Raw genomic sequence first — 22,684 nt, 5'->3', positions numbered from 1 at the left:
CAGGATTAGGTCTAGTGGTTATTTTATGCTGTAATCATACATTGGTAAATTCTTGCTAATCAATTTATGGAGTGTGTGCTCTAGCAAGGTTGTGGGGCAAGCAACATCTGTCTATTACTCGCCTTAAGCCTTTGCCAGGTTTGTGGGTTTTTACAAACCCAAATAGCCTTGGTATTGAGAGAGAGGTAACCACTATTTTCTCCTTGAAATTTTAGCTAGGGTTGTAGTAACAAATCATTTGACCCTCACTTACAGACGGTCTGTCGTTTGCAGACAGGCTCCCGCACATTGCATCTGGTTGATGTATCCTGTTAGAAGCTTGTTACATGTGGATCACTTTATTATCACCATATCTTTCAATTTGAAAGATGTATAACATATGGTGAAATAACAGAATTTGCAAATTTGATTAGTCATTAGTATTAGGAATGTGCAGGAGAGAAAGTCCTGTATTGCTCAAAACATGGTTGCACGTTAATGGATGGTTACATATTTTCATTATCCAGTGTCATAACAATTTCATTTTCTGTTAGATTGCTATTATTAATCTCTTCCACTAGCAATGTTGGGAGAGAGACAGAGAAGCAATACAATTTTCTGTTAGATAAAAGTTTACTGAGCTTACTTAACCACCAACAGAAAATTTGGCTATCTGTATTTTTCCAAGACTGGTTGAAATTACTTACCCTCATTGTGCATTTCCACAAAAGCAAATAATCTAGGAAACCCTGGTGCTTGATTATCGTGCATCTCACAGATGGCAAAACTTTATTTAGTGCAGAATTTGCTAGCTTCTTAACTTGATGTGTGGTGGATGACAGGATCAGTCCTGTTATGCATTTATAATCCAGCTTCCTAATATATTCTTGCATTGTGTTCAAATAGAAGTAGATCTCCTTTGTTAATAACCATGTTTTTGGTTTTGTCTGCCCCACAGTGAGAGAGAGAGAGAGAGAGAGAGAGAGAGTATTCTCTGTGTGAGAGCCTGGACTTGTCAAAAAATTTTATTCAAAACACATTTTTCATAAATAAATTAAAAAAAAGATCATAAAGGCTATGATTAGATCTTTTCCATTGACTTGTTTCCTTTCCTTGTTTAAGGTGACACATTGAATGTGTCACCAGGAACTAAGAGAAAAATCGCCATTGGACCCGTAGAACTAAATAGTACCAAAAAAGGGCAAAGGCAGTGAGGGAAGGACCCCAGAATAAAAGAATGGGTTGATGACGCAACAAGGAGTTCATTGTCATCATTAGTTTGTCACCTTTGGACTAGTGTTCGCTTTTGGATACTGCTTAAGTAGCCATTGCCCATCCTCTGCTTTTCTCAAAGCTTCAAAAGACTTCCATCCTTTTCGATTAATCGAAGCTTCTTTCAAACCACCTTGCAGACCAGGAGTACATTGATCTGGCAATTCTGCGATTCCGAAAAGGGACCAACTTCTATTAAGGTATTTACTGATGCGTGAGTGATTGTAAACTTTCCCTCTCTCTCTCTCTCTCTGCAATATTAATGATAGAAGTTAGTTTTTTCAATAATTGTTATACAAAATTAGTGCTAGCTAAGCATCTTAACCAACTTCTGTATATTATTGCTATGTAAATAAATGGGTATTGTGAATTGTTAAATTCAAAGTAGTGTGCACTTCTTCCAGTTGTCTCTTAGGCCATCTCCATCCCAGATCCAAGCATCTACAAACGTGACCACTCATGCATAAAAGTGAACATAATGGTTTCTGTGTTTGTCCGAAAGACACAGTGGTGTCAGTCCCGATGAATTAGTTGTCGTAGTCATTGCCAATGCAGTGTCGACCCCTCGATCAAGTGGTGCCGAAACGTAGGGAGCCATTTGCACATTGTCACATGTGCTAATCACAAGAATTTATGGGTGAAGAAATTCCTTGTTATTTAAGACATGATAAAAACAAAATCCCAAATGAACATAAAACCAGGGTCTACATCATACCAGCTAAAAGCTGGAATGGGGAGAATAATATGGCATACATGGGATATACCAGAAGGAATTTTAAACAGTGGTTGTAAGAACACCAATATGATGCTCATAACTTAATTCTTTACATATGAGGATGATTGTAGAAATGACATATCACTCATGTGTTTCACTAATGCCAAAGATAGATTGATGCTAAAGTAATCAGGAGTATCAAGAGTAATTTTTATGACATTCTTTTTTTATTTTTGTATTGCTTTGAATCTTATATTTCAAATCTTATTTTGGAATGTTTCTGTTTTTAAATTTGGAGTGTATCCTGTTGACAATCTATAAATAGACCAAAAATGTTATTTTCTAGTAATCTGACATTTGTTTTGGTGGTGTATTTTAAGTCTAAGTGTATTGAGCAGTTACAAACTTCAAACTTTTGATATATTTGGTTCTTACTATTCATTAAATGGTTTCTTTATTGAAAAAATTAATTTACTAAAATTTAATATTATTGAATATTAGATTTATAAGCAGGGCTGTGGAGTCGGAGTCGGAGTCGGAGTCAGATTCGTGGAGTTTTGATATTTTAGTTGGAGTCGGAGTCGTCAAAAAATCCGCCAACTCCTTTTTACTTACCAACTTGTTATGTATATAAAACAGAAAAGTATTGGAATCATGTCAAATTTGACCCTTCAAGTTTTTTTTTTGCAAATCTACACGTTTGGAGACCTCCCGAACCCCTCAAAAAAGTCAATAAAGGCGAAAAATTCGCGTGCGCGTGTGTTGGCGTCTAATTTGTTTAATTTCTTTATTTTCTGTTCTGAGATATTAAACAATATCTCAGAACGGGTAAAGTTTAAGAAACGAAATGTGGCACTGTAGCTTGCGTATAAAGGGACATTAATACTATTTAATTTTGGTTCTTAAGGTCGACAGGGTGAAGACATAAAAGTGGTCATGTGTCATATCTCTTAATGAATATTTTACTCGTTATCAGCGTTCAAAATTTAAAAAAATAAAATAAAACTCGTCTTTACCCTCAAAGTAAGCTTTGTCATTTTATAATAGTACAGTAAAACCTGTTAAGATGTTCTCGCCTAAGATGTTAGAATGTATATGGGGACACGATTTAGTTCAACCACTTTGACTTAAATAACTAACTCCTGTGTTAAACCATCTGACTACGATTCTGACCACTCTGACCACAGAAATTATTAGGCTTCAAACAGGGTGAACGAAATCATCTCTAACATCCACACATATAGAAAAAACCTCAAATCTTTTGCATATCTCGAAATTTCAAGGTGTCCCGAGTCCAAAAATGTAAAAATTTGGGAGGGGTCATTTTTTGACTGAGCGCTACACTTTCCTTCTGTTATATAACAGCCGGAAAAGTAAAAATTATCGAATACATATTTATATATTATTTAGAGAAGTCTTTTAGCTTTGGAATAAGAAGTTTCTACGCTCTATCTTTATTACAACTCTATTTATTGAATATTTTATTCTGAGGTCACATGATGACATCAGAATTTCCGGGTCTCTTTTGATAACAAGTCTGCCCCGAGTCGGAGTCGGATGGTAAGGAAAAGTCGGAGTCGGTGAATTTTTACGCGACTCCACAGCCCTGTTTATAAGGTGCAATTTTGGATTTACGTATAATAAGAATATAAATATAAGGGAAGTATGTGAAGATACAAACAATCAACATGTGTTTGTTTATGATTATATCCTAAATATATTCTACCTTTCATGATTAGTTCACTTCATTTAATTTAGAAGATAGTTATTTTTATTCAGTTATAGTTATTCTTACAGTTATCCTTGATGATCATCAGTTACTAGAAAAAACTGTTTATGAAATCCCAGAAAAGTTACATTCATACAAAAAGGACTTTGATATGTTTGGTAAGTCAATTTTTTATTATTTTATATTTAACTATATAATATTTATGTAAGATGTATACTACTAAATGCTGCCTGTAGAATATTTAGCAATTCAAATGCAACCAAATCTGGTAAGGTGACATTTTAGGATAGCCAAAAGACATTTCTGTAGGAAAAAATTAGTAGCAAAATTTACTTTGACCTTCTTTGTATTGCAAGCAATGAAAACACAGTTTCCTTGCATAAGTACATATGTTTCAGTCAAGTTCTTGGCTTAAAGGTGACCTCAACTGTTGAATTTCATTTGTATTGGTTATGATGCTCACCATCTTGTTGGATCTGCACTATTTATGAAGCTGTTTTATGAAAATGATGGCATTGCTCTGACTGCCCTTTGGAAATATCATTGTTGTAAGAATTTATGTTGCAGACCAATTTGGAGTCATTGTTCCAACATTTTTCATTGATCGTTGAACAGCCAATGATTGATGTTGCAGGTTCCAGTAGTAAATACACCACATCACAAAAATATCCGGACGCCTACAAGATGTAAGAATTTTTTAGTTATAACTCATTTCTCACATGAAATAGGAAAAAAATAAAGATCTGAAATCCTCAAACTTTTTTATACTAGAAAAATATTTAAATACGCATAAAAGTTAATCAAAGAGAGAAAAAGAGTGTATTGAAATATTATTGGTTAAAACTTATTAAATTTTAAATGCCGATATACATATATATGTATATACAGTGGGTGATCGGTTAACGAGCATAATCTGTTCCAAGATTTTGTTCATTAACCAATTATCGATTTATCATAGGTTTTTATGGGAATTTGACTAATTCATTCCGGAGACTCCAAAAATAAAAAATATATACTTTTTTACTACATTTATTTATATTTAATAGTAAAAATACATATATATGCAGTCTTGCATTTTTATTAGTCATGTTTTTTCCATTTGTGGGGGTTAAAGATTCTGTCCAAGGTCAATTGCTTTTCTCTTTTCTTCGGGATTTTTCGGAAGTAATTAATAGTATTGTAATTGTAGAGATCCCCAACCTCATTAACCTTATTCTGGTTTGGATGTCACTTGGATGATGATTGTTCTGACATCCTCACACTTCTTCAAAAGATCTTTAGTAGCAGATGTCAACATGGTCCTCTTTTGTCTTCCTCTTTTTTCAAAAGAAAACACATCTCGCTGAGTTTCTTGATGATGATCATTTGAGAGTTCTTGGAGTTCTTCTGTCGTCAGATCAGTTTCAGGTTTCATCGTGAGCTCTAAAATGCTCTTTATTTCTCAGATGTGATTTTCATTACTCCATTAGCAGCTTGAGACTTCTTGATATATCTTTCATAGCTAAGATTGTACCTACTGTAGACCTGTTCGAGCCATGCTGTCTAGCAACATCAGACATCTTGTGCCCACTTTCTACCTTGGTTATTATCTCTTACTTGGTTTCTATGGTGAGCACAGTTCTTGACATTTCTCTTTTTAGGCTCCATAATATTATCAGTTTCTTTTTTAAATAAAAAGTTCAGAAAAGCATTTACAAAAATTCAGAGAACAGAAATCAACTAGCCCACAAAAAATTATTTAAATGCAAGGCCAGGATGAAATTCGAAATTTGGTATTAAAATGTAACGAATATCTGATGGGACAGTTAAACTTTCACTTTTAGTTGTAAATAAACCCCGACGAAAATTTTAACAAGTGCCCGTCCGACAGTCTCGCGAAGACTAGAAAAAATTATTTGTCAGAAAGGTAAACAAAAAGCTGGAATTACAAGGGAGAGTTTAAAAATTCGGAAGAATACTATCCGATCGGTATCGGGTCGAGCGTCGACGTTGACGTCTACCACGCCCCCGAAATGTTTCAAATTGTTACCCGAAGACAAGGGAAAATCAAGGGAAAATCAATCGGTACTCGTTATTTTCCGTCGCTTCTTTTTATGTTTGTTCGGTAAAGTGCTTGTTGTCCGATCATAAAAATCTTTCGTGAAAGTGTTCATTTTCCAATTTGTTCGCTATCCGAACTGTTTGTTAAACGACGACCCACTGTATATAAAGTATTTAAAATTTGACAGAACCAATTGAATTTAGAACAAAAATATAACTGAATTAATTGCAATAAATTAAAAAAATATAATTAATTTAGTTATATTTTTTATTGCGCTGTTATAAATTCAATTTAAAATTCATATTTGCAAGTGTATGTAGAACATAGAATGAAGCACAATTAACTGATTTTTAAATCATATTCTACATCTAAGCAATTTGTTCTTTTAAATTAGTGATGGAAACATGCTAAATCTTTCAAATTTCAAAAGTTTTGAACACAATAGAGAAATTACACATTTGGAAACCAAGCAAATCTGGAATTTATAACACAAATTAAAGATTATTTTAAAGCGACTCTCCAACAAAAGTAGAGTTGCATAGCGATGACCTCCACGCAAAGTAATAATTTCTCTGATCTTTATTTGTAGGCTTCTGAAATAGTGACATCAAATGATGTAACTGCTGTTTTAGAAATGTAAATTTATGTATTTATATTTCTAAAACATTGATACATACTTACTTACAAATAGTTACTTTTTGAACAATGTTTTAATTTATAACTAGAAGAAATGTATTTATTTCAAATTAAAGAATCAATAATATATGAAATTATTTGTGATATTTCAGTTTGATTATAGTAGTTTCAATTCCTTTTGCATTTATCAATACTGTATAAACAAATTTATACAAAGAAGTTACTAAAAATGTATATGCTTGATAAATAATATTAAATATCCTTTTGTTAAGTCACTTTTGACCACACTTAATTACAAACACTCCAAACTGATAGATAGGGATTAAAATACTGTTATCAAAAAGAAGCATTAGCTTAATCATTAAAATGTATTGAAAAAAGTTAGAATATTTTTTTTTTCTTAAGAGTTTGCTTTAAATGATATATTAGAACATATTTATTAGATTACTGTATCTTAAAATTTACCATATGGATAATGATCATAATAGTAATTTATGCAAATTATTGGTCATATACAGGTTCACCACTGATTTGCCGGCCCCTTTTTAATGCAGAGAATTACGAACGGACACTTAAAATCCCCGTAATCCTTTTTTGTCTACAACCGTTCATTATACGCCCACCGACAATATTGCTTAAAATTACATTCACTGGATTGTCTGTACTGTAGTTGTTGGCGATTGCTTAAATTCTGTATGATTTTTAACTGGCTTTACTTACATTCAACTCTAGCCGTAGTTTCTAAAAATGTTCAGTTATCAATGATAGTGAATGCAAACATGCATCCAGTTTTAAAATATGCTTAAACTTTTAAGTTTCTAATGGTCTGTAGTGCTTCAGATAAATGGGAGGCATATAGTTAGTGGTCTGGGATATACTGGTAAAATTATTATTAAATAATTTCCAGCAAAACTGTTAATTTGGCAAGGTTTTAGAACCAAACATGCCGGAAAGTCAGTGATTGACCTGTATATCATTATTTAAAATATTAAGCATTTGAATTACTCTAATATATTTATACATACATTACAGATAAAACACCAATGTTTGACATACTGATGAATATTCCTAAAACAAAAAACAGCAAAATCAATGAATGCAAGGACGACGAAAAATCCACTCAATACATTCCGTTACCAGTTCTGTTAAACCGGTCGATTCTTCCTCTTATTCAAACACAGTACGTAACAAAATTGTGCTTTCTTCTCTGTAATTCCTGTGCATTAAATACAGATTTTTATATTTGACTTTTAGAATTCATTTGGTAAATAAGAGCGTGGTTGATTTCTTCACCACCGACCTCCGCATTAACGATCACTTTAAAGCTCTTCGAAATTACTATTTCTTTCAAGACGGCGAATTTGGACAAATGCTCAGTCAACTCCTTTTCGATAAGGTCGATAAAATAAAAGTTAATAATTAAATTTATTTTGTGTAATTATAAAAACTTTGTATTTCAGATAGCGCAATGTAATGCTCCAGCAGAATTGCTGAATCCACCCACACTTAACTCGATCTTGGCCAGAGCGATTGCTTCAACCATTCACGCAGATAATCCTCTGGCCGAAAATCTTAGTTTTGCAGTGAAATTTATACCCGTGGTGTTCCCTCACAATGGTTTGTTTTATTATTTATTTAATATATAAGTAATTTTCAATTTAAATAATCATTTCCTTTTTTAAATAGCGTCCAGCATTTTAAATTGTCTCGAACTTAGATATAAGGTAAAATTTTTAATATTTTAATTTAATGTCTTAAAGCCAATGTATATGGGGATAGAATGGTCAGTGTCAGTAACAGGCTTAAGGTCAAAAAAAAGAATCAAAAGAAGAATTTGACATTTTCTTACCCTTATATATTGGCATCTAATTTAGTTACTTGACATTTTAATTTTGGGAAAAACCAATACCGACGTTATACGTGTTTTTTCTTTTTATATTAAGGTATCGTGGCCATTAAATATTGTCATTACGGACAAATGCATCGATCAGTATAATCTTCTCTTTGGATTATTGCTTCAAGTAAAACGAATGCTATGGTTACTTAACGATATATGGTATCATTTAAAAACTGTTGGTAAGAATTTAATCGATTATTTATTTTTAAATTATTAAAACCAAAATAATTAGTTAAACGTAGAGATTTGAAAATATACTCCAGGACTGTTTCGTCTTTGCCTTCTCTTTTCCAACGTCGATTTCAAAAGAAAAACTTTCTTTCCCTCAAAGAATGGCGGTTTGTTGTACGGCGAAGCTACTTCCGGCTCGGAGTACTGTAAGCCGCCTCCGCTTTACTTAAATATTATAGCTCCGTGTTTGCAAAAATTTGAGGTTCCCGTACAAACATTTTACTGCAACGGGCCGACATTTTACTTTGACGTTTTTATTTAAACTCGGAATAATCACTCTGTTAAATATCTTCGGTCTGGTAATCAAGATTTTGTTTTAAATTTCGTCTCTAGCATCGCCATACTCGTAAAATTTTCCATCAAACAGCTATCTCGGCTGTCTGAGTGGTTAAACGCATCGACGATTGGAAAACGGAAAGTAAATACAATTAGGGAGGGGTTTCCTGAAAAAAGAAACTTAATTTTGAGGGTAGGGACGTTTTTTTTTCATTTTGTAATTATTAAAAATATAAATAATAGATGGCGCCATAGAGTTTTGGATGTTGTTGGGAAAGTTAAGCAACTGGTTGCCGAATTTTTTTAATACCTTTTGAATGATTCTTTCTTCGGTCAAAAATGAAAAATTAAATTTATATATCGTCAGAGAGTTTCGACGGTACGAAAATATTTAAACTGTGTAAGAAAATTGTCTGTTTCGTACAATAGGACCAACTTAATAACTATTATTTGACCGGTTTGCAGAAAGGGAACGTAACGTACGGAGCTCGTTGCAGTGTCGACAGCTACAATTATACAGGTGAGTTTTCATTTTTGAAAGTGGCAACGGACTCTTATTACAAATTAGAAAATTATAAATATTTTAGACACGAAATGCAGCATTTCGCACGCGTAATGCAATCGTACATCGCCAGTCAAGTGTTACAAGTGACGTGGAATAGTTTCCAGAGCGTGCTGCAAAATAAAGTCTTCAACCTGGACCAACTGAGAGACGTTCACATTTCTTACCTTAAAAAGGCGGGTTTCAGGTAAAAATTACGCGTTTGAAATGTATTTTAGGCGTTCGTTTAGAGGCGTAGATTAAAATCCGAGACTGGCGTCGGCAGGTGTCTGTTGTCGAAGAAAGCGGCGCCCGTCATGAAGATCATCCAAGACATTTTCAACATCGTAACCAAATTCCGTTGCCAGCTTTTCACCGCTTCCTGGCAGTTGAATGGGCAAACCAAACAAATGGAACATCCTTCCTATCCTCTTCTGGTCACGTCGTATAAAATTTTTAAAGAGTATTCTTCCTTTTTGTACAGAGGTAAGACTATTTAAATACTCTAATTCGAAATTTTAATTCATTGTTTTCTAATTCAATTTTGTGTTAAGATCAAAATTATTCTAACGGTTTTGTTGCAATTAATTTCATCCTAGAACAAAATCGATATTTCTAAACGTTAAATTGTCACCGGAGCTAACTTAACACAGAATGAATCGTACCATATTTATAAATATAAAGTATTGTATCATTATAAAACTCATTGGTTTTCTGCATTTCTCCCACTTTTTACTTTTTTGTCCCCTTTCCCGTACCACTTCTCGCACCTTCCGTCGGTAGCTTGGCTGTACAGAGCCGTCGGGGCACCCAGGTATAGCTTCAAACACTCGTTGCTTTGGCACCTTTTTTCTCATACGTAAATAAAACTAATTTCTCGTATTTTCTCTCTTTATTAAGGTTAATAAAGTGCATGCTTTTAACCATACTAATTAAAATTAATGGCTGCTTTATTAATTAATTACGCATGCTTTAGTTTTTCTAAACGATTACGTCCTTGCCGGGCGCCACATTTTACGAAAAATACTATAACAAATTCCCACGGACTTTTTCAGTGCTGAAGAAATTGGTAGCAAAAGGATACCAACCCCACTTGCAAGAATTCTTGGCAACGTTCGACGTTAACCATTACCACGAGAGAACCGCTAGGACGGGCGACGGCCAAGATCCGTCGTATACGTAAATAAAAGGCATTAAGTAATGTTTGTACTTTTTATTTCGAGAGTACAAGTAAACGTGACAGTTTCTCTATAATACAAAAACTCTATGAATGTCGATTGCACTGATAAAACATAACTACAAACAATGTCGTCATATATATATATATAATAGAAAACAATTATACTATACAGAATATCATTTTATCAAAGGAAGATTAGGAAAGGGGCATTCTTTACGTGTAAATCCACTAACTCGATTCACAATTTTTCACTTGGAATGTATCGTGTTCCAATCAAATTAAAAGTTATATATAAATGGAAAAATTGTGCATTTAAGGAGGGAAATTTTATGTAAAATATAAAAAATTCTATAAAAACAAATTGTATATTTTTATATATAAAAAGCGGACGTCTCCGTGTACATAAATACGTTAAAAGAAAGCGGAAGTTGTAAGGAAAGTGAGAGAGAAAACTCGGGTGCATCGCTATCTTCACGACGTCGGATGGATTTTTTCTTATTAAAAGGGTGTAACTTACTAGATTTACGGGCGCGGAGCGTCGTTCTTTATCACAAGCGATAGTAAAACACCGACACTGTCGCTACCACACCATTTTCAAACGTACGTACGTCGACAACGACAAACTGACACTATGTACAATAATTACATAAATAAACTACTGCATGCACCGCGCACTATTTTGGTTTTTTAAGTATAATATATAACTGGCTTTTTTCCTCCTTCCTTATCCTTTAAGGCAAGACGGTGCTCTTTCTGGTGCGAAGCGGTATTTGGCAGGAAATTCCGAGATGGTCCGTAACGCATGGGCAAAGGAAATACTTTTTACTTTTTTCTCTGTTTTGATTATCGCCAGTATTTTACAAACATTAACCGTAGGCAAAAAATACTCGGCAACATTTTGGATATCGCACGGCGAGTCAACAACGTAGCTAACATCCATTTTAAAATAACTACTCTACGTTTCTCGGACGACAGACACTGCTACAAGCGAAACGACACCGGAGGAGGTTCTGCTGGCAAGCGGCTACGCGAGTCTGCACCGATGGAAAATAAAAAGTCGGCTTGCATATTTACTCGACGACGGCCGTTTTGCATCCGTACTTCCTTCCGAATAAAAATGGCAGTTTCGATCTAAACGGACGGTGATTCGACTAAAGTGCGGGGCGCCACTACGCCGCCGTCTCTTCTTTCGAAGAAGGGGCCGTCTTCGTTGCGTGACCGTTAGTGTTAACGTGTCCGTTGGCCACGGTTCCCTCGCCCGCGGCCGATGCCGGAAACAGGCTTTCCAAGGCTCGGTAAAAGAAGACGTAGTCCTCCTGAAAATACAAAAGGCGCGACGTCAGCGGGAGTTTCGCCGGAAACGGAAACGGTCGAAAGGTGGCTAACCTGAGTCTGCCAGATTCCGGGCCTTCTCATGTGGTACAGCTTGGAGTACATGTAAACGTCCACGCAGTTTTCGCGTTCCAGCTGCTTGCGGATGGTGGTCAGACAGCAAAATTTGGCCGCTTCCGTTCCGCCGAACCTGTATATAAATAAGCGCGTGAATCGGACGCATAATTGTCGCATGAGTAATAGGTTTACCACTCCCACCTGTCGACGACTATTATCGGTCCGTTCTGATATTCCAGATGCCACTCTTGCACCACGTGCACCAGGTCGAATACCGAACTGACGGGGGAACAGGATTCGGGCCAGCCGGGACAGCGGATGATGCGGCACGTCACCTCGTAATCGTCCTGGGTCGATTGGATGACGAAATCGTGCGTGGCCACGTTGCCCTGCGCCGACTCTTCCGTCGTCTTCACTTTGAAACTGCCGTAGTCGTACTCCTCCGATTCCGGCCAAAAGCACGGATATTCCTGAAAGAGGGCGCCGCGTTAAAATCTACAACTCGCAAGGATGAAGAAAGCCAATTGTTTACCTTTTCGTCCACGTAGGACAGCACGACCACGGTCTGCGAATTGTGGTCCCACACCATCTGCCAAAAGTCGGCCACGGTTTCGCGTAGAGGGTGTTGAGTTATTATGAATTCCCGCAGTTTATCGAAACCCTGGAAAGAGAACGGGGAATGAGTGCGACCACCGGAGAGAGAACCCCCGAGAGGCGGGCCAGGCACTCACCGGTAGAAAGCTGGCGTTGATGTAATCGGAGCCTTCGACGCCCGGTTTGGCCACGATGTGGACTCTCTGAGACTCGACGGGAACCAGATTGGGCAGGCGATTCTTCATCTTGTTGCACGGTTTGTACGCCGACGCGGTTTGAAAGTCTCGGGCTCGAAACGTCGTCACCAGCTGAGGAGGGAAAAAACGGTTTAAACGGGGTCGACGCCGTACCGGGGCGGAATGGACGGGAAGAGGCCCACCTCGAATTGGTTCTCCAGAGCCGGTCGCAATCCCTTTTCGTCCGCGTCGTCGTCGGAAAGTCGGAGACGCGCCGGCAGGTCCTCTCTCTTCAGCTCGGTCTGGCCGCTGTCGATGGCTTCCAGCAGGGCGTCGTGAATGAAAACGTATTGCTCTTCCGTCTGAACCAGGAAGTTCCGCTGGCGTCTTATGTGCTTCAAGAAGCCGAAGACGTTTACGCTCCGCCGGTGTTTTATTTGCTGCAGCATGGCGTCCAACACTATGTAAGTTCCGGTCCGTCCCACTCCGGCGCTAAAAGAAATGGCGATTACCATCGATCCGTGGGGTCTATTTACCTTAGTGTGTGGCGGTCCTCACCTGCAGTGCACGATGATGGGTCCGGCGTCGGGCGGGTTGGCGGCCGACGACTTGCAGACGAAACTCAAGACGGGCAGAGGATGTTCGGGAACGCCGTGGTCGGGCCAATTGGTGTAGTGGTACTGGCGGACGGTCCTCTCCGCCGCCGTTTTCTGTTCGAATTTAAATTTGGTCAAGAGGAGAAAATGAAACCGTCTTTGTCCCGGGCGCGGGCCTTACCTTTTTAATCTTGACGTTTCTGACCAGGAAGGTGCGAACGGTGTAGGTGGCCATGGTCACTTCCCGCACCAGTTTCACCTGTACTATTCCGTAAGTCTCCACTCCTTCCTTGGGCCAGTACATGTCGCACTTGCGCTGTCGGTAAAACGTTTTAAAAAGTGCTTAAACGCTCGAATTAAGCGTGGAAATTTCCGGGCTCTTGGAAAATGTCAATCATTGCCTCCGTTCGATTCCTCTCTCCCGATGTAAAAGTAACCAAAGACAATTTAATTTAATTCAAAAATTTCCAGCGGTTCTAATTCTGCCAAACTTTTTTTGTTATTCCGATTCGTTTAGTATATTTAAAACTCGTTATTGCATACGTCTAGGAAATGACTACAGAATTTTTGTTTATCGCATTTAATCTATATCTATATATAAAAATGGACATGTATGTCCCTATAATTCACTTTTCCGCCAAAACTACACATGGCACGTGAATGCTGTTTGTATGTGGTGTAGCCTCAAGTCTCCATTCGTGCATAGGGGTGGTCGCGTCTCGATAGCTGTAAGGGTGCGGGAGATATGAGGCTGAAAGTGGTTGAAAGTGGCTTTCTATTTCGAATGTTTTGTTCGAATTAAATTCGATTATAGAACGATTGTAAACGTTCCAGAAACGTTGAAAATAGTTCGTTTGACTAAACGTAAAAATTCTCTAATTAGTCTGGAAACGGGGGACCTAATTCTTGCATTCTGTGAAAACGGGTAAGATTAGCTATAATGTAATTATCTTAATCTTCGCTATCGTTACTTCTTGCCCAGCGAAGCGGGTCCTTGCGGCTAGTTAAAAATATAAAATAATTTTGGCAGGAAGATGATTAGTAATAAGCCTATCGTGGATGAAAATCCCGAGGAACGGTGCGTGTCAAATGCCGTGTCCCCAGTTACGGCCAGTCGAAAAATTTTCCAAACAAGTCGGTTGTCTTGCAGTGTCTGTGAATATACAGCTGTTATTAGCATTGTTGATGAAGAGTCCTAAAATGCGCTCCACTGTATATTAATTAACGGGAATTATCGATGACAGCATTTACCCCAGTCGATTGTGCAGTTGAGGAGCATTCGAACGACAAAAAGCATTACCCGCGTTTTCGGTTAATTTCTAATATTAGTTAGATGTATATAAATCGTACCAGGTTGTAAAGGTGAAATTTAAACACTTCCTTTTCTAGAAACGACCGGAAAAAATGTTCTAGAACGTTCTGTGTATACAAGTAGGCATTTCTTCACCCGTTTCATTGGAAATGGTGTCAGACATCGCCGATGCATCTACAAAACTTTCGAAAGAAAAAATTCGCGAGTGTTGCTCTATCCTTTCAAAAGTGGCCACAAAGCAACAGAGACTCGCCATCTCCTCTAAATAGCATTTGGCCAGGACAAAGTCAATAGGCAAACCAAATCCGCTACAGTTGGTTCTAGAATTTCGGGGCTGGCGATTTCTCGCTTCGAGATGGACCCCTACAACTGGATAAGACTTTATTCCACGGTTGGGCACCAGAGAATAAGCGCAACTCGAGCGTTTAAAGATCGAGGAACTTTATCTAAAAACTGACAAACTCCGATACCGCCGCCGTAGCGCCAACACAGAGAAAAGACGATCGGTATGGGTGGGAGGTTCTGCCTCGATGTAAACTGATTACCATCTGCAAAATCATAACGACAATACCCGTATGAGAACAGTGCTCGAGACTTCCTTCGAAGAAAAACCCCAGTCATTGCGCTCACGGGATTGAAAGTGATTACCTGTAAAACTGAACTGTAATCATTGTTATTTCGAAAAGAAAAATATTGACAATTGTCTAAGTTTCACCTTTACAATCTAATACAAGTCTCGTGTGACTAAGAAGAAAAAAAAAAACAAAACAACTTACACCTCACACAAATGGTATGATATCGGTGTCGAGGCCAGGAAAGATATTTCGTAAATGAGCTACATCGCGATGCTATCCAATATTTTGAAAAAAAAGAAACCATTGCATCGGGTAAGATGACTTTTATGTTGCCGAAATTTAAGACAAACCGCGCCACCTATAAACCATTCTGCGCACAAACTATCGGCGGAAAAGTTTAAGATTAAGAACAAATAATTTTGTACGATTGCGGCACAACTTTGACATTTCTCAAAAGAAAAAATCCATACAGGGCCATCTGCAACTCTTAACGGAATAAAATTTGGCAGAAATAGTTTTCCAACTTCATAGCCTAATTACATCGAAATAAGTCCGAGCCAAAAACGCTTTTATACACAACTTCAAATTTCCTTTAAGAAACACGCATCCAAAACATTTTATGCGCGACAATATATTAATAATTAGCTATTTTGTTAGGATCCCAATTTAAAGTTATAAATAATAAATTGTCATTGATGTTTTATTCCGTAACCTTCCGAAGATAATGCCATAATTGTACGACTATACGTAAAATAAAATTGGCAATAACTTTTTCCAAGTGCCTTAATTATTAAGCATTACGTCAAATAAGTTAATGGTAATTTCCTCCCGGGTTAAAGAATTAAAACTTAAAAGGAAACGAGGAAGAAACGTACTGTTAATCGTTAATGGTTTAATAGCGTGAGAAAAAACAAATAAATTAAAAACAATAGCGGAGAAGAATTAATAGGGGTGAGTACTTACACTGTCGTCCAAATCAGAGGTGCTAGTTTCGTGCTGGCATGCAAAAGACCAAAATTTGTGCCCATTGAATAACTGGCAAGCAAACTATGTTAGTCGCTAACAAAATGTTATATTTTTTAAAATAAAATCAATAAAATCAAATTGGTTTTTAACCCATATATATAAATATATATACGTACGTACACCTATATAAAAATATAACTTCAATGTTAGTAAATACATATTAGGAGAACGCCGACAGCAAAAACAGTTAAATAAATAAATAAATAAAATGAAAGCAAAACAGAAGTAAAACGGGAGCGTTATAAACAGGAAAATACACACAGATAGGCACTGTACTTACGCGTCCCCTCTCCATCAGGTTGGTGATCATGACGATGACGAACACTCGCTGTTCCCACACCATTCTCCAATAGTCGTCGAACGTACAAGGCAGAGGACCCTGAGTTCCGATGTACGCTCTGGATTTTCCGTATCCCTGTCCGCAACATTTTATTTCCATTTAAAATATTTACCAACAGCCGTTATACAACGTCATAGATAAATTTCGCAACACCCACCACAATTAACTAATATAAAAATACGAATACCCCATCCTCCCGATAGTCTAAGAATAACGAAGCAAATAAACGGAAAATTATTAGATTAATCCCAACCGAGACATAACAGGTAAGCATCGTTAGGTTAGGTTAACAAAATCAACAGCCATTTTCAATCTTACTTTTATAAGATAACATTTAAGAAATATTTCTTAAGTGGGGAATAACTAACATAAACAATATAAAGGTGTTATTTCCAGGTGTTAAAAATCTGTCCAGTATTTTTCCTGGTACTAAAGTGGGCGAACGTAATTTTGCTGCCATCTTTATAGCTAGATCCTCTCCAAATACATATTAAGCGTAATGAAAGTATCTTTCTTTAACTGTACCAAGTTTCCTTTAAAGATAAGGAAGAAATTAACAGATAAGTGGCATTATTGTTATAATCAAATATAACTGAACCATCCTGGTGGTCTTACGTCATCCCAGTCGTTTTGGAAAGAAAAAGGATGAAGGGCGTGAACTACTGCGGGCTAAATGAGGCGGCTAATGCTAACTACCAGCTTTTTCTGAGAACCGGTGAACTGTTTGATAGACCTGTAGATGCAAAGTTTTTTAACTCCTCCATATAGTGTCCACTTATTGGCAAATTCCTCTATGTCCCGATAAGGAAATCACAACTTTCCTAGCCGCTTTCAAGTTTAGGTTGGAACAGATTTACCAGAAACTCTAAAACACGCCTTAAATAAATATAGATTTTTTTCTGTTATTAACTATTTTGACAATTTGTCGAGTTTTAGTCAAAATATTCAAGAACGTTTAGAGGTCTTGAACGAGTGTTTAGCTTATATTTGAAAGATGGTCTTTATGTAAGGTTTAAAAATGTCAATTCACTAGAAAGGAAATTAACTATTTAGGATTCTTTATCAAACTGGGATGTTTATTGATGGGGAATAACTAACGAAAACAATATAAAGAATTTATCATGTCCGACAAATGTTAAACAATTACAATATTTTGTAGGGTCCATAAATCACTATCGACGATTTGTTCCAAATTCCATTCCTTCAATCGGTTTGATCACCAAACGACCGACATTGTAAATGTAAGAAATAATCCAGGCGGGACAATTTGATGCAACCGATTATGCTCGGTAGGGAACAAATAAAAATAATCTATTTATTTTAATTCTATACAATGATTTAAAAACGGTTTGGGCAAACAAAGTTGTCTTCTGCAGAAATTTAACACAGGCAAATAACAAAAAATGAGTACTATTCTTTTGTGTCAATTCAGTATAAGAATACGTAGTAAAATTAATATTAAAATATAGTACTTGTGTAAAAATTATTTATTGGGTTTTTAGAAATCGCTTATTTTTCTTTGTTTTTAATGCCGCTAAATCTCCGGATCACCGGATTGTCGAGAGTTAAAAATCTGCTTCGGATCATATTTCTGAATCGATACTGTTTCTAACGCATCAAATGCTTTGCCGTACGTAGGCAGAGGGAAGAAACCCATGCATTAAAAGCCCGCGATTCGTTAACTGTATTTTTCTATTTGTACCGTAATAAATAAAGGATAATGCTAGCTCGACGGTGGGCCCGCGAAAGATTGCCAACGATCGTTATTACGTAAAACCTTCATAATTTCTAGGATTAGTATTATTGGCATTCTATCTCTCGTCATTTTATTAGGAAAATTATGTTAGAACTTTTTACTACTCTTTTTATAATTAAAGCTATAAAATCATTACATTTGCGTATTAAAATCATATTTAAAAATCAAACAAATTAATTGAAACTTACGTCGATGTAATTTGCATTAATATAATCTGACTTCTTTTGGCCGGGAAGAGGTTTCAGGCTAACTCTGGTATGATCGTCTGTAATTATTAAAAGAATTAAATTGCAAATAGAATCTTAACAAATCTCACTTTAAATATTTTTGCTCATTTTTAAATAAACCTCTAAATATATATTTCAAAGCCATTACACAATTATTATTCTTATTAGCTACTTTTAAATTTACTAATACTCCAAAGGAATTATCACACCACAGTTCTTTACTTGGAAAGTTGACTAAGAGACTTTTTATTAAACTAAATTTTTGATTTAATGAAAAATCTTAGCTTCATTTTCATATCTCATTATATTTATTTGTTGCACAATTTTATTTAACATTTTAATGAAACTTAATAGTTGATGCCAAAAAACAACAAATAAAGAAGTTATTGATTTCTATATTTTTGATGCACTCTGCACATTTTCTTTTAAAAGTACAGTATTTACGTCTTTTTTTATTTCATTTTTATAATTAACTTTATAATGTATAAGTATTTTTTAAGTAAAAAAATTTTGACGCTTGCTTTCTCGTTCACCTGGACGTGGCAATTGACGTGAGGACACTGTATCTAGGGAAGACTTTCTACGGGAAACGGGTCCCTATTAACTTTGTGAGGACACAAAGAAATCCCACCCTTCATATGGCCGTCGGCACTCGACGACGACAGCTGATTGCGGGTATACGTCCAATTGCCAGTAAGCAATTAGGCAAATCTGAATACTATTTAACAAGATTTTACCATATCAATTTTGGTTGTAAAAATATAAATTACATTTGATGCCACTTATTGTTGTTGCAGATAGAGTTATCAATAAGTCCCAAAACATAAATTAAACATTATAAAACCTTCACTTAACCATGATCAGTAATTTGCTTATAATTATGTTACTAATAATTTTGAACTTACTGGACAGTTAACCGAACAAATAGCCAAATGGCAAAACAGATGATAATGATTATATATTTTTTAAATATTTAATTTAAAATATTTGCATAACAGTCACAATAAACTTGAATTGAATCCTTGAGTCATATAACTTGTTTTACTCTTAATAAGTTACTCTTTTTACTCTTGAATTCTATACCATATATGGTACCAGTCAACCATCTTTAATATAGCATCATTGGGACTGCTGTAGGGTGCCTGATCACAGTAAAGAGAGAAACAAATTAGAATGGCTTGCCTGTGTTTGCAAGTGATGCCAACAGTGTTTATGCAGCAAGTAGCACCACTACATTGTCCCATTGGAAAAAGCTGTTTATCGTACATAGCTCTAAAAATTATCACATTTTATTGTATTTGTCATCGAATATTGAAACTTTTATTAGACTGTATACACACACAAACAAATACAAAATTTGAAAAAAAATTCTTACTAACAAAAAACAAAAAACATTAGTAAACCAAATTATAAAATAAAACAATATTAAACTATTTGAGATTGTTCTTTTTCCTTAAAATTTTAAAATTAAACTGTCTTTGCCATATTTTTGATTCTGCATTTCAAACACACACTGTCTCACATTTTCTATGATATCTGCTGCAAGAAATGCTTCCAGATGCATATTAAACATATTCATAGTTTTAATAACAGTAAGCAGATGGTGTAGGTGATTTGAAAGATAGTACTTAATTAAGCTTTGGTGCTGGCTGCAACTACAAAGCTGGTTTGTTCCAAAAAGATAGGTTTTCATGTTATGGATGAAAAAACTAAACAAAAAGTAATAGTACGCATTTAATTAGTAAGTTTTTCCTCCTTTTGCTTGAAATAATGATTTACATCAATGAGACATAGTCCAAAAGTGCATAATGCATTTCAAATGGAATATTTTCCCATGCTGTCAAGACTTCTGTTTGCAGAGCTGCAAATGAGTTTGTGTGAACCATGTAGCCCCATAAGTTCCTACAGGGTTCACGTCTGACAATAATGCTGGCCATTGTAGAATATTCAAATTTTGCTGTTGAAACCAGCAGCAATGTGAACGGAGCATTATCCTGTTGTAAAATAAAACTTCCACCAGCAACTGCATGTAAATTTGTGGCAACTGTTCCTGAAGTAAGTTAACATAATCCTGTGCATTAAATCATTCTCTTACAATGCAAAGGTTAGTTTTATCTAAAGCATCAAATGCATCTCTTGTCATTAATGCTCCATTGCCCTGCTGTCTCTTCTTGAACTAATGCTTTTCTTTCCAAATATTGTGCCAATAACAATAAACCATCTGGTCCACCCAAGTTCTTTTTTTTCTCATTAGAAAAAAATGATGTTTTACCACTCGTGTCTGAGTAACATATTGATAGGCAAACTCTTCTCAGTGCTCCTTGTGCTTCCATGCTCAAGCTGGCTGTACTCGACCTTAATTCTGAAGGAATTTTGTTTTCTCAATATTTAAGTAAGATACTTTTTACATATTCCATGTTAGGGTGTGATTTTCATGTCCTCCAAACTGTCACTATGGATGGATGGATAAACACTGATGCAACTGTTTGCCAAACACTCATGGCCTTCTGATCAATTTGATGTACTAAAACAATAAAACTATCTCGGCAACATAAAAGGTGTATTATGATAAGCTAATTATTTGCTGAGGACGTTCTGTTTAATGTACTAAAACATGTGACTGTCCAGAACTTCTCTTGATTCCATAAACTTCAAGGTTTTTCAAATAATTTCACATTACATTCTCAGAATGATCATGTTTACTGGAAATTTCTTAACACTTAAATGCAGATCATTATATCCATTAATTTGCCCTTTTCACATTCACTAAGTTTACACTTGCATCCCATATTTAAATATAATATCTACAGGTAAGAGTGACTTCTGTGTTAAATAATCTATATGATTCCTTCCCCACATCTTTTTTGGGACAACCCTGCTTTATGTTGCTTTATATACTGCAAATGGCATTTCCGTTTGTTGTCATAGTATGATAGCTTATTGTTACTAAAACCAGGAATATTTTTGTATTTATCTACAAACATCTTTGTGGCAGATTTCTTTGGATACCTATCTTCTTGGGACAGAGGGAATAAACAAATGATATATTAATTAACAAATATTAGACTATACAATGAAGAGTCTTCTTTGTCCTTGTTCACACTTATTGGCAGCTGCTTTTATTGATGTTTGGAAATTTTATCAAATGTATTTTACACCAGCACTAAAAATAAGATTTTTTTTAACATTTTGCATAATGAGGCAGATGAAGCAGCCTCTAATAAAAAGATCAACTCTACCATAAGACAGTTATTTTCTTAAGGTGTGAACAAGAACAAAGAAGACTCTTCAGTGTATGGTCTAATATTTGTTAATTTTTACAATTATTTGTCCTGACAATTTTAATCATATGATATAATCTTTTAACTTAATGATGGATTAACAAATGTTTATCTTAATATGGAGAATCCAAATAGATGACACAAACACACAAAGTCAAACCTTCATCAAGGAATCACCTTAATTTAATCTCTGAAATGTTTTCAAGAAGAATTTTTTCCCATCATCAGTGGTACACAATGAATACATCTTTTCAAACATTCTTATTGGAATGATACAGCCAATGTTCCTTTTTGCATTATATTTAAGTTTAAAATCATCAAACCAACCTATTTTATCTTCATTGATTTAATTTAAATTTAAATTTCTGGTCAACCATAATATCCCTTTTTTATCACTGATACAACTTCCTGTAATCTAAAACCATTAACCTGCCTATCTATATCACCTCTAGCTTTTTCACATTGTCAATCACTTGTTCACATCTTCTAGGTATCCTTCACTCAATAACATCTTCAAATAACCTCCATAAAAACATCACTTTTATCATAGGAACTTGTACCAGAAGTTTGGAAATTAAGCTGATTCCTTGATGAAGGTTGGAGTTTTTGTGTTTTATGTGTTTAATTAATGTCCATGTCAGAATGATCAAAACATTACTACCAAATATTTATCAAGAAATATATGCTATGCAGACAAAACAGCACTTTATTTTTGTGTAATGTTTGACTTGTATTAAGTCTTTAATTAATGTCATTAATTGGTTCTTGGAAACTATACTAATATGTTTAAACATGAAAGTGCTAATAGATTTAAATAACTGAAGGAACATATTATAATTCTTTGCCTTCTTAATATACAAGGACAGAAACAAAGATATCTAGTGATTGAAAAAAACAAAATAACATAGATAACTT

At 35.5% G+C, this 22,684-nt stretch overlaps 2 protein-coding genes across 5 annotated transcripts in view; one reads left to right on the top strand and one right to left on the bottom strand.

Annotated features, from left to right (window-relative positions):
• The window catches only part of LOC111623457 (gamma-tubulin complex component 6-like), a 73,229-nt gene extending 62,534 nt beyond the window's left edge, over positions 1-10,695 (top strand). The window contains exons 24-33 of the mRNA XM_023366041.1: positions 3,764-3,853; positions 7,405-7,552; positions 7,627-7,768; positions 7,833-7,989; positions 8,059-8,096; positions 8,316-8,448; positions 9,242-9,296; positions 9,364-9,525; positions 9,604-9,803; positions 10,373-10,695. Of these exons, the coding sequence (XP_023221809.1) occupies positions 3,764-3,853; positions 7,405-7,552; positions 7,627-7,768; positions 7,833-7,989; positions 8,059-8,096; positions 8,316-8,448; positions 9,242-9,296; positions 9,364-9,525; positions 9,604-9,803; positions 10,373-10,500 (1,253 nt within the window). The 3' untranslated portion in view covers positions 10,501-10,695. The remainder of the gene's footprint in view (positions 1-3,763; positions 3,854-7,404; positions 7,553-7,626; positions 7,769-7,832; positions 7,990-8,058; positions 8,097-8,315; positions 8,449-9,241; positions 9,297-9,363; positions 9,526-9,603; positions 9,804-10,372) is intronic.
• A 628-nt stretch (positions 10,696-11,323) lies between these two features.
• Positions 11,324-22,684, bottom strand: part of LOC111623448 (tyrosine-protein phosphatase 99A-like) — a 55,075-nt gene continuing 43,714 nt past the window's right edge. For 2 of the 4 annotated variants that reach the window (XM_023366032.1, XM_023366034.1), the window contains 10 exons: positions 18,450-18,526; positions 16,446-16,580; positions 13,434-13,568; positions 13,215-13,366; positions 12,860-13,148; positions 12,618-12,788; positions 12,419-12,547; positions 12,088-12,356; positions 11,884-12,019; positions 11,324-11,813 (listed from right to left, as the gene is read on the bottom strand). In XM_023366032.1, coding sequence (XP_023221800.1) covers positions 11,667-11,813; positions 11,884-12,019; positions 12,088-12,356; positions 12,419-12,547; positions 12,618-12,788; positions 12,860-13,148; positions 13,215-13,366; positions 13,434-13,568; positions 16,446-16,580; positions 18,450-18,526 — 1,640 coding nt within the window. In that variant the 3' untranslated portion in view covers positions 11,324-11,666. Of the gene's footprint in view, positions 11,814-11,883; positions 12,020-12,087; positions 12,357-12,418; positions 12,548-12,617; positions 12,789-12,859; positions 13,149-13,214; positions 13,367-13,433; positions 13,569-16,102; positions 16,175-16,445; positions 16,581-18,449; positions 18,527-22,684 lie in introns of all 4 variants that reach the window. The other 2 variants (XM_023366031.1, XM_023366033.1) reach the window with 2 other exon arrangements.

Source organism: Centruroides sculpturatus, unplaced genomic scaffold (genome assembly GCF_000671375.1).
Source record: "Centruroides sculpturatus isolate CEXI.00-Female unplaced genomic scaffold, Cexi_2.0 scaffold315, whole genome shotgun sequence".
Lineage (NCBI taxonomy): Eukaryota > Metazoa > Arthropoda > Arachnida > Scorpiones > Buthidae > Centruroides > Centruroides sculpturatus.
The sequence above is the reverse complement of the archived record's forward strand: the minus strand, read 5'-3'. Positions and strand labels throughout refer to the sequence as shown.